The 12,474-nt window shown below is 32.8% G+C and overlaps 1 protein-coding gene and 1 long non-coding RNA gene across 3 annotated transcripts; one reads left to right on the forward strand and one right to left on the reverse strand.

The window, feature by feature from the left end:
* Nucleotides 1-31: 31 nt before the first annotated feature.
* Nucleotides 32-12,445, forward strand: LOC139773930 (terpene synthase-like). 2 transcript variants are annotated; one of them, XM_071708784.1, is made up of 8 exons: nt 32-158; nt 3,600-3,825; nt 4,160-4,314; nt 9,964-10,105; nt 11,388-11,508; nt 11,592-11,731; nt 11,940-12,042; nt 12,188-12,445. In XM_071708784.1, the coding sequence occupies exons 2-8, from the start codon at nt 3,760-3,762 to the stop codon at nt 12,409-12,411; spliced, it is 951 nt and encodes a 316-aa protein (XP_071564885.1). In that variant the 5' UTR covers nt 32-158; nt 3,600-3,759; the 3' UTR covers nt 12,412-12,445. The 2 variants fall into 2 exon arrangements, with proteins under 2 accessions (XP_071564885.1, XP_071564884.1); XM_071708783.1 differs by lacking the exon at nt 32-158 and adding an exon at nt 3,335-3,502.
* Nucleotides 2,906-3,606, reverse strand: LOC139773939 (uncharacterized). Its single transcript, XR_011718471.1, has 2 exons — nt 3,469-3,606; nt 2,906-3,341 (listed from the first exon to the last, which is right to left on the reverse strand). It is a non-coding gene; the product is annotated as an uncharacterized lncRNA (long non-coding RNA).
* Nucleotides 12,446-12,474: the final 29 nt, after the last annotated feature.

Here is a 12,474-nt window from a genome sequence, read left to right on the forward strand (position 1 = left end):
CGTGCTTAGTACGAGGAAAGACGTTGCTGCGCGGCAGCGTGTTTTGACATGGGCGCACGACGGAAGAGAGTGGGGGACACGGCCCAGCGTAGTGGCAGGGCGCAGCGCTTTTCATGGTCTGCCTTGCATGATCTCATACGGTGAATACCTTTTTCCGTGTAAGTACTGAAAAAGTGATGACGTATGTAACAAGGGCTGCGTTCGCTTTGGGCGCTTTCGTGTTGAAAGCGTCAGTCTATCTTTATTGCTCATTACATGTTGAAAAAAGATGGAGTGATGCTTTCAGCACGAAAGCGTCCAAAGCGGACGCAGCATAGATTTTCAGTACCTTACAGTCAATATCGAAACACAGCCGTCATAGCCTGTCTACCAATAAAACATACATAGAAAAGTATGTGCACTTTATTGCACTATAGTGCAGACTTTAGTGCAGACATTAAAGCCCCGGATACACACTTTTTCGTAACAGTAACAGTAGGATTTCGACCAATCGCGTTACTCGATTCGGAAACGTACGGCCGTACGTTCCCGAATCGAGTAACGCGATTGGTCGAAATCCTACTGTTACTGTTACGAAAAAGTGTGTGTGGCCAGCTTAAAGCGAAATATTGACCATTAATTAATTTTTATTAGAATAGAGTTGTTTTCCAAATAATAAAAATTATATCGACACTTTATCCAAATGATTCCGGAGCGATTGGATTAAAAACAAATTTTTTTAGACACTTTCTGCTAACTATACGCTTAATTGATTTTAATTAATTGTGATTATTGTATGGTTTTCCAAATTCTAAAAAGTTTTTTCCAAATATCTCCAAATAATTTTTAAACGATTGGATAAGATAATTTTCAATAATTTTTAATTTGTTTGCCAACTATACGTCGGTCAGGCAATAGGAACAGGGAATAGAAATCAGAAATCATGTATAAATGCAGAATAAACAGTGACACAGGCAATAGACACAGAGTTTCCGTCACGTTGGAAATTCTGTGCCTATTGCCTGTTGCCAACCAATCATAGTATTCGAATTTTTTAGGTTGTAATTAACGATTTTTTGGTTATTTCCTGTTCCTATTGCCTGTTGCCTGGCATTGTGCAAGGGGCTTTACTTTCTCGCGTTTATAGTCGAGTCAGTTTTTAAAAGTCGAGTGTCGTCGAAATACATATCGCTTATCTCGAACACACGTGTTTGTCCAAAATAAGTTATTGTCACCACCAAATGCAAATTCCGTTTGTCCGTCCTTCCTTAATATTCCTGACGTCGCCGAGGTTTCTGATGGTTTTATACCAGATAACCTCTCCGCTTTAAACCAACATCTTATAAACAGCTTAATTTCTTTTCTTATTCTTATTCTTATTCTTATGCTAAATTCTCTTTATATTCCAGCGTTAAATAAGGGAGCCTTAATTACATATACATGTAATTGCCAGGGAAAATCCTATAATTATTCTTCTGCAGTTTGAAAAAATCTTTCTGTTTTACTTTAAATTTAACTTACTTGAATTTCTTTTTTCGATTTCAGATTATATGGTACTAGCCTTATATTGCATTATAATAGTATTTTGTATATAAATTATAAATAGTATTGTAAATAAGAATGCCTAAATGCAAAAAAATTAAAATAAAAAAATAAACTCTAAATTAATTAAATTTGTGCATTTATTAATTACATATAAAGCAGTTCTTTAATATACCTACATATTCAAATAATCACAGTTGTTCTAAAAAACATTGGAGTTGTCCATTTTCAAAAGCAGTTAAGTTTATCTTTTTTATAAGGAAGACGAAAATTAGATAAAATACAATAGAAATTGATAACGTATAAGTGTTAAAATTAAGAAACCAATAATATCAGTTAAGTAATAGATGATATTAACACTTTAACATTCTCATGTTGTATTATTTTCTAATTAATTTTTTGTTTTTCTTGTAAAAAAGGTGAAATTAATTTAGCTGTTTTGGAAAATAAAAACTTATATGGTCATAAAATAGGGGTAAACAATACAGTTGTTGGCCACTCTACAATGATTGGCCATATCTTAAAAAATTAAAGATTATAAAGAAATACTATTAAAATGTTTAAAAGTGTTTCTATTAAAAGTGTATTAAATATTTTGTATTTATAATTAAAAACATTTTAATAGTATTTCTTGTATAATCTTTAATTTTTTAAGATGTGGCCAATCATTGTAGAGTGGCCAACAACTGTACTGTTTACCCCTATTTATTTTATGTGCTATGTAAATACATAGAATGATCTATAAAACATTCTGTGAAATATGCTATGCATATTTATAAAACATTTTATTAAAATGCTTATAGAATATTCGAAATATTCTTGAAGATTTTTCATAGAACGTTCATAGAAATGTTTAGTGCTATCTGGGGTGTTACAAATTGTTGTGTTTAACTATAATATATTTAAAATTAAAAAATAAAGAAATGTTATGTAAATGTATTAACAATTTTTTAATTTTTTAGCAGCACACACTCAACACATAGAACGCGTTTGGAGAGAGGTAAGAGCTAATAATATTCCACGGTACGGGACACGTACTTCACACTTACTGGGATATTTAGCAGAATATCTCTTCAAATGCGTTCATAATTATGAAGATTGTGTAGTTTTTTCCGTACGATTGCGGAACTGTATCCACCGAAGATCCATGATGAAGCAGATGTCTCGGAGGCTGCTACAAGTGCTATATAATTTGAAATAATTTGTTAAACCACGTATCACATTTTGCACTTGTTTGAAACATACATTGTTTTTTAACATATTTTTTATGGCAATTTTTTTCATAACATGATTTTCGGCATCGAAATATAAGATTACTTTTATCAATTGTTAACTAATTGTCACACTTATTTGGACACTGCATTTCTTTATTTATTAAATAATGCTAAATGAAATAATTTATTAAATGTTTTTCATGTGAGTACATAATCGATCCCTAGAATTGACTGCTGTACATAACATAATAAAGAAATGTAATTATACAGTAATAGAGAATGCAGTTTTGAAAACATGCCTCGCGACCACATGCGTATACCAAAGTACATGCGTGAGCGGGGGGAGCTTCGCCCCCCGCCCCCCCATATCCCTATGCACGGGTCGGTGTGCGTGGATGTTGAGGCGTGGGCGGAGGGGGGCTTTGCCCCCCGCACCTCCCCCCTATGCACGGGGCGGTGTGGGTGAGGTTAAAGCGTATACAGAGGGACTTCGCCCCCCCGCACCTCCCTAGGACACGCCTTCGGCGTGTGCCTATCTTATCCATCGAATGTCGCTTTAAATTCAAAGTGTGGATTCAAATGCAAATTCGAATCTGGGTATCATATCTATAATAGACGCATAAGTCTGAAGAATGAATAATAGATTATATAATATGTATATCGAAATAACCAATAAAAGTATTAGAATATATCGATATCTATGTTGCGTTCATGTCAACTATACATCACGTACCTGATTTGCGAATATGAAACTGATAAAGCAAGTCGTAAGTACAGCGATCGTAATTTCGAACACGGACTTTCTGGTTGCATCACTTTGCTCCTTGAACTAGTTGAACTGAGTTCCTACAATAGGAATTTTAGCTCCAGATCACTATCGTACGAACGTCAAGCTTGACATTTATGCCCGGCTATCAACCGTCATCGCGAATTTGTTTTCCGCATTTCTGACTGATCGAAGCAGTTATATATATCTCATTCACGCCTGGTACTCCGGAAGAGAGACATCACCGCTCGTTGCGATATGACGGACGCCAATAAGACCATCCCCTTTTATTACTCCATGAGCGGCGATGGACAGGAAGATGAGGTTAGTTTCCGCGCCGATCTATATAGTTATAGTCTATACACTTCTTATATATTTTTTTAAATTTTATCAGAGAGCGAAAGATGCGCGCGCTTAAGCGCGCGCTATTTATTTTTCACGTATGTATGTACATATATACATACGTATTTTATTTTATGTTATACTATCTGAACTCTCGATACACACAGTTCCTGGAATTTCGAAAAATTATTGGAAATTTGAGAAATTCTTGGAATATTAAGTGGCAGTCCCTTTGCATGTTAATACCCTTCTGATATTTTGTCGATTTCAAATATTGAATTTAGATGACATTTAGAGGTGGAACTTATTGTTGCAGAAACTGTTGGAACCGATCAGATACATTCTTCAGCTATCTGGAAAACAAATAAGAGCGAAATTAGCAAAGGCCTTCAATTACTGGCTAAAAATATCGAACTACAGAGTCCAAGAGATCAACGATATAGTAAATATGCTCCACAATTCGAGCATTCTGTAAGTTTGCGTTTTATGGCTTTCATATACAAAATAGGCTGCTTATGCATAGCATAAGGGCCTTGGCATATAAAAAAACCCAGGTAGCAGACAGTCGTCATAATGACGTGATTCTTACGTCATTTTATGACGCATGTTACGTCATTTATTCCTAAAGTTTAACGTAAAAATGACGTATTTTTCACGGTCCTAAGTCACATCCACAACGACGTCATTTTCTGACGTTTTATTGACGGCAAAAATAGGTCCAATGTACGACATACCGGTTTCTAGAAATGTTTTTTATGAAATTAAAATGTCTACTTGATAAACGTTTATAAAAAAATGTTCTTTTTCTTTATCTAAGAAAAAAAAACTTTTTTAACTGTTTCGTTACATATATGCCATGTGCGTATAGCTGCTCTCATCAAGGCGGTCACCCATCCTAGTACAGTACCGCGTCCGAGTCGCTTGACTTCGATGATCCAGTGGACAGTGACGATCTCCTGATCCTGATGCTTCCTTATTAACTGTACTTGTCTATAACAGGTACATCTTTAGTGTTCAAAAATCTTATAATGATATCTTCTTGATAGTCATAACACTGCATGAAATAGTTGTCATAAAACTATAATTACACGCAACTAGATCCACTTATACCATAAATTCACCACTTCAATCATAAAGTTACGAAACACTCTATAAATGTAGGAATATTCCTGTGAAAAATACTGTGAAAAATACGTTATTTTTATGTTAAACTTTAGAAATAAATGACGTAACATGCGTCATGAAATGACGTAAGAATCACGTCATTATGACGACTGTCTGCTACCTGGATAGTCAATTAAACGACTATATAATGTCATTTTACAAAGTCTTTTTGACGTATTAAAACATGACGTTAAATATACGTCACTTAATCGACGAATGACGTCACTGACCAATTATGACCAAATATTGACGTCAAAATGACGAGTGCTTGCTACCTGGGAACTTAAGCGGGGAGCACACACTTCTGCATAACGCATAATGCGAAACATAAGAAAATTGATTGGTCTATTTTCTTATGCACATGTGTATGGACCAATCAATTTTCTTATGCTTACGCATTATGCGTTACGCAGAAGTGTGTGCTCCCCGCTTTCCCTATCTACTATCTAGCGAAACCACTGCCAAGGGAACGGGCTTGGAAAAATTAGCGGGGAAAGAAGACCCTGTTGAGCTTGACTCTAGTCTGGCACTGTAAGCAGTAAAACTTAAGCAGTAAGAAATCAACTATATATATATGGATTCGCTACCGCTTAGGGCGGTACCTTAAGTTCTTGACTGTGATTGGCTGATTTGCTTACTGCTTGAGTTTTACTGCTTAAGTTTTTTTATGTGCCACGGCCTTTAAGGACGTTCTCCGGCTCCAGTCGTGCTCAACTTGTATTCGTGCTTAAAAAGATGTTTATATACAAAATATTACATATAATAACATCTAAAAAATAAGAAGTTAAGGGTCGGCAGGAGACCCAGGCAAACTCAGGTGCACTGCTCAGGTGCACTTTATGCACTAAGTGCACGTTAAACTGCACTTTAACTCCGTATTTTATTTATTATAAATTTTTAAGAGCAAAAATGCAAAATCGGGCTCTGTAGCGGACTGCATTATTATATAAAGAGTATATAAAAAAAATTTCTCGAATCTATGTAACTTATTTTATGAGAAATCTTGTTATTACGAATTACGTATTCGTTTATACTATCGCATAAAGCACACCTAAATTAACGTATTTTCACAGTTTCAAAAAAATCTAGAGAAAATCGATTTTCCGGAGAACGACCTTAAGACCGCTAAATCAATGAGCATTCATCATAGAGTCGTCATATTATTTTACATAAGTAGGCCAGTCATTAAAGACAATCAATTCACTTTAATTACAAAAGTTTTCAAATTTTGATGGAATATTGGGTGAGTTGAAATAACAATAAATCTCATTTTGCAACCATCCCCGAGGTCCGGAACATGCTAAACATTGCAAAAAACGTTAATTTATTATAACTTTGCGAAAAAAATTGCAAAAGTCCTGCAAACTTAAAGCAATGTCTATTGTAATATTTTCCGCAATGTATTAGATTTGCAACCTATTTCGAGGCGCGCAACATTGAAATTTTTTATAAAATAACGTTTATGTTTGTAACTTGGAGGAAAAAATTGCAAAAGTGCTGCAAACCGATAGAATAACTTTTACAACTGCCCCGAACAGCTGTACCAATTTGCAACCTTTTATGTTACACGCAACATATTTTTTTTTAAATCAATGATGGAACAATTGTTTATTCAGTCGTAATTTTGCCAAAAAAATTGCAAAAGTTTTGCAAATTGGTTGCAAACGTTGAGATTATTTTTCGTCACAAGCTGTTAAGTTTGCAACCTCGGACAAGGTCCGCAACCTTGAAAAATTAGTAACAATTATTATTTTGCACTTTTTACAAGCGTAAAAAAATTGCAAAAGTTTTGCAAATTTTACGGAGTGCTTCAAATGTCTTCTCCTATCCGAATATAAATTTGCAACCCTCTACTAGTTACGCAAATTATTGCAACTTATTAATGACTAATTTTGTGTTACAAAATTAATGCAAAAGTGTTGCAAATTCAGGGAAACAAATTAAAAATACATTTACACATAATGTCGAATTTGCAACCTTCTATCTGTCACGCAAAATATTCAAATCAAATATATTTTTCTTTACTTTTTGATGATTGTATTAATGTACTGAGTATTTATTGATGGAATGTGAGTTAAGGAGATCGAATACAATATTTTGACTTCGACGATTGTTACATATAGAAAGTTTTGAAGAGTTAGGAAAATGATGATTTCTTTATTCAAAATACAACTACTTTACGATTTTTGCAGAATTGAAAAAGGGAACAAGACACTCTCGAGTTCTAAGTTTTCCCAAATGCAACAATCTGTAACTAAAAGTACTATGCAATTGTTTTATTGTAGTTAAAATAAAATTTCGAGCATAACATAAAAATCACTATAGTTATGAGAGTTTTCGTCTCTTACTGCCGCAGAAGGTCCAGGATTGTCAGAAACGTTCATCTCCGCATTCTCAGGGTAAATTTCTCTAAATTTCTGATGCACTCTCACATTTTTCAGTCCGACAATAAGAGCTGCCTTTCCGTCCTGTCTTTTTTCACTACTATTAATTAAAGAACTGATACCTATAATGATTTTTAAATATATTTAACGCAAAATATTTTTTGAAGGTAGATTAGTATATTTTAATCTTAAAATTATTTCGTAATATCTTATAAATTTAAGAAATTTTTATTTGCTTAACTGATACCTTTTTCTTTAACGTCGTCAATAGCTCCACTTTGTAAACCATTACCGCAAATAAAACAAACATTTTCGTTTTCCATAATTAATTTATAAGCACGATACTGTCAAACGATGCTGCTCGTGTAACGTTTTCTTACGTGAATAAGAAACAACAAGAAAGGTCAGAAAATAACCCGAAAATGTGTACCGTTAAAATAGGAGAAATGATAAGAAAAGTCCGCGTACTTTTCTATTGTCACGCACCACAACAACATAGAAAACTAAAGCCTCATACACAGGTGCGAAGCAACCATCGGGGCCTCGTAGTATTGAGCATGATTTGAATATTTTGCGTGACAAGTAGGAGGTTGCAAATTCGACATTATGTGTAAATGTATTTTTAATTTGTTTCCCTGTATTTGCAACACTTTTGTATTAATTTTGTAACACAAAATTAGTCATTAATAAGTTGCAATAATTTGCGTAACTAGTAGAGGGTTGCAAATTTATATTTGGATAAGGGAAGACATTTGAAGCACTCCGTAAAATTTGCAAAACTTTTGCAATTTTTTCACGCTTGTAAAAAGTGCAAAATAATAATTGTTGCTAATTTTTCACTGTTGCGGGCCTTGTCCGAGGTTGCAAACTTAACAGCTTGTGACGAAAAATAATCTCAACGTTTGCAACCAATTTGCAAAACTTTTGCAATTTTTTTGGCAAAATTACGACCAAATAAACAATTGTTCCATCATTGATTTAAAAAATATATATTGCGTGCAACATAGAAGGTTGCAAATTGGGACAACTGTTCGGGGCAATTGTAAAAGTTATTCTATCGGTTTGCAGCACTTTTGCAATTTTTTCCTCCAGGTTATAAATAAAAACGTTATTTTACAATAAATTTCAATGTTGCGCATCTCGAAATAGGTTGCAAATCTAACACATTGTGGAAAATATTACAATAGACATTGCTTTAAGTTTGCAGGACTTTTGCAATTTTTTTCGCAAAGTTATAATAAATTAACATTTTTTTGCAATGTTTAACATGTTCCGGACCTCGGGGATGGTTGCAAAATGAGATTTATTGTTATTTCAACTCACCCAATATTCCATCAAAATTTGAAAACTTTTGTAATTAAAGTTAAATTTTCGAATTTTAGTGTCTTTACTGACTGGCCTAAAGATGCTCATTGATTAGATGGTCTATGCTATTCATATGCAGATATGCTTTTTTGTGTGTGATAATTTATTGCTTCAGCATAATATTTTGCTTTGCATACCTTTTTTCACACGATTATCCGTAATACTAAATCTTGTCTTTTGTAATAATTACGACATTCCTTGAAAAAGACTTTAATATAGACAGGAATTCTGTACATTTTTTTTTAAATATATCCGATATATGAAAGTTTGTTACATGTGATTGTATTTACAATTTAACTCACATTACTCTTCTTTCCTTCTAGCTAATATTCTAATTTTTTTCCGTATTACCTTTATTTATACAATTTATAAACATATATATTTATATTAACGTGTTTGCATCACAATTGTATTATTTTTATTTTAATTTATTTAAAATATAATGTATATGTTAAAAATCTTGAAAAGTGTATAATTCTTTAAAGTATAAAGTATAATCTGAATTTATATAAATTTATCTTTTTCTCAAGGCAATTAAGTAAAGTACAAATACAGATATTTCAAAGTATTGTCCGTAATTATATTAAGGAGGGTGGTTAGTCAAATCAATTTGATAAGAATTAGTTCAAATTTATGGAAAATATTCGTCTATGGAAATCTGTCGTCCATGCCAAAGTTGAAGATAATTGTCTGCATGGTTGTCGAGTAATTAATTATTGAAGTTATATTCTTGTCTCTCTCTTATACACGGGCGATACAGCAAAAATGTTACCTAACCTGTAACGTAACTCTCGAAAGCATATTAAAAATGATAAGAATTTAATGAAAATTGGTGCAAATAATTCTTTACATATTTAGGAAGAACTTTCTCGAAGACTGAAATGATTCGTCTTTATAGTTATCAAGAAATTGTAAAAATAAAACAGGACCACATTTATTATTTCCACATTTCAACGTGGATAATAACTTAACGTATTTGGGTTTCAATTGTACAACCAACTCTTTTTAGACCTTAAGAAACAGCAATTGAATGCATTTCACATATTTATCTGCTAAAATTCGTTCATTTCACGCGACGAAAATCTAACCTACATGCTTTCCCCCTGCCGCGCCGCGGGACGCTAACCAACCTCCTTAATTTAGAACTCTCAATATAAATTCCAATATTTTTGTAAGAACTAATTATGATTTTTTTTTATTTTTGCAGGATTGATGATATTCAAGATAATTCCACTTTGCGAAGAAGCATTCCTGTTGCACATTCAATTTATGGAATCGCTAGTTCATTAAGTGCTGCAAATTATGTGTTATTTATTGCGTTGGAAAGAGTCGTTTATTTACATCCAGGGGTAAGTTACATTAGCCACACTTTTTTATAAAAAAAAAAGACGATTGGCCTTTGACTTATTATGATTCTAATGATTACAGGTGATAAAATCAAGATTAAAAATAGACATTTCTTATAGACTTTTAGTGGACATTAACATATTCCAAGAACATAAACAACTTCGCAAATAGCATTATAGATGTGTCATTTTAGATGTGTAACTTAATACATATTAGATATACAGGGTGAGAAAAAAGTCTGGAACCGGTGAAATATCTCGAAAACAAGACATTTTAGGAAAAAATGTTTTATACATAAGTTGTAGGGCTTCAACAAATACATCAAACGGTGGTACTTATTTGATCTTGAGCGTAAGTATGGAGAAGCTTTCAAGGTCAGCTTTAAAATTTTAAATGGAAATCCCCACTTTTTATTTAATATTCTTGTAGCTGACATCGAGAGCTTTTCAAAACATTATCAATAAACTTTTTTTGGTTGAATACTTTTCGAGATATGAGTTGACAAAGTTCAAGTACAGCCGGCATTAGCATTAGCCAAGGTGTATCGCGTGGAGGTTGCACAGTCGGATTTACACCCCATTGTGTGTGTGTGTTTTTCTTAAAATGTCTTGTTTTCGAGATATTTCACCAGTTCCAGACTTTTTCCTCACCCGTATATATATACACAGGTATATATATATATATATACACAGGGTGTCCCATTTTAAAAAACGCACCTCGATAATTCTTCAACGAAGCATTTTCAGCAAAAATGTTTCAGACAAAAGTTGTACGGTTTCGAGGGACACATAAGATGGTGTCATTAGTTTGACCTTGGATAGCCGTTTGAAGATCACGTGAAGGTCACCTTCAATTTCTTAAATGGAAACCCCTATTTTTCAATGTACATTCTTGTAGCTAATCTCGAGAGCTTTTCAAAACACTATAATAAAGTATTTTTTCATTAAGAACTTTTGGAATTATTAGGCTTGAAAGTTCTAGTATTTTGACATAAAATACAAAATATCTTGTAAAACATTAAGTTCGGTAATGTTACCTTAATACTTTTATGCACAGAATAATGAGACGAATCAATTGGTATGAAAAAAAGACATAGCTCCTTTAAGAAAAAATATGTAATTTGCAACATGCATCTGCATACTTTTTCTTAAAAGCAACTGTCTTTTTTACCTGTATATTATATATATATATATATATAATAAATACAATTAGAAATTAAATTAGAAATTAAACATTGAGAAAATTAGAAATTAAAAAAATGTAATAGTATGTTATTATTATCAGGCAACGAAAGTGTATATGGAACAACTACTGGAGCTTCACAGAGGTCAAGGAATGGATATTTTTTGGAGAGATAATTTCATCTGTCCAAGTGAGGAAGATTACAAAACCATGACAATAAAAAGTAATTTCTAATACTTGTACAAACCTTTCTTATATGTAGAAGTCATTCATATAATAAAAATTTGAAATTAATTAATTTCGCAGAGACCGGAGGACTCTTCAACTTGGCTGTAAGATTGATGAAACTGTTCTCAACTTGTGAAGAAGACTTTTCATCATTAATAGCTACCTTAGGATTGTACTTTCAAATACGTGATGATTATTGTAATTTGTGCCTCGATGAGGTAAGTGATAATATTTAATTTAATAAATCAAGTAAGGAATAATGAGAGAGGCAATCGGAGCCACGCGCGGTAATTATTGCGCAATAATTACCGCGCGTGGCTCCGATTGTCTCTCTCACTATTCCTTATTTGATTTATTCAGGAGAGCCTATACTTAGTTTATTATTAATTTAATAAACTTTTGAAGTAACTAAATTTATTTTTGTAGTACACTGAAAATAAAAGTTATTGTGAAGATTTGACTGAGGGAAAGTTCAGCTTTCCGATTATTCATGCGCTTACGAGCAATCCTGACGATAAACAAATAATAAGTATCCTTTTTACCAAATGTTATTTTCACTTAGTAAAAAATGTTTTACAATTAACATAATTTTTTAATTAATTGCTCCATATACTTCGAAAGCTTTAGTTATAATTTATTAAGTTTATATATTTCTTTAATAATGCTTGATAAAGATATTTTACGACAACGGACACAGGATATCGAACTGAAACGTCATTGCATTAAATTATTGGAGAGATTCGGTTCTCTTAAATACACAAGAAACGTGCTTAAGGAACTGGACTCGACTGCGAGGGCTGAAATTGAACGTTTAGGTGGTAACCCGCTTTTAGTGAAGATTCTGGACGAGCTTGAGAATTGGGATACTATAATAAAGAAGCGCCTAAGAATCTTTTAACTGGAACGTTTTAAATATACAATTGTTTAGGTTTTATTAAAAAAAAAAAAAAAAACAGCGAAA

The sequence above is a fragment of the Temnothorax nylanderi genome, unplaced genomic scaffold, assembly GCF_030848795.1.
Source record: "Temnothorax nylanderi isolate EJ_2023f unplaced genomic scaffold, tnyl_v1.0 TNYL_tig0071_pilon, whole genome shotgun sequence".
NCBI classification, from domain to species: domain Eukaryota; kingdom Metazoa; phylum Arthropoda; class Insecta; order Hymenoptera; family Formicidae; genus Temnothorax; species Temnothorax nylanderi.

What these genes read in the sequence shown, in the direction of transcription:
- LOC139773930 (XM_071708784.1), top strand. Translation starts at nt 3,760, where the DNA reads ATGACGGACGCCAATAAGACCATCCCCTTTTATTACTCCATGAGCGGC. An exon ending in GCGATGGACAGGAAGATGAG is followed by an intron (nt 3,826 to 4,159) that starts GTTAGTTTCCGC and finishes TTATTGTTGCAG; the next exon opens with AAACTGTTGGAACCGATCAG. An exon ending in CAAAACCATGACAATAAAAA is followed by an intron (nt 11,509 to 11,591) that starts GTAATTTCTAAT and finishes TTAATTTCGCAG; the next exon opens with AGACCGGAGGACTCTTCAAC.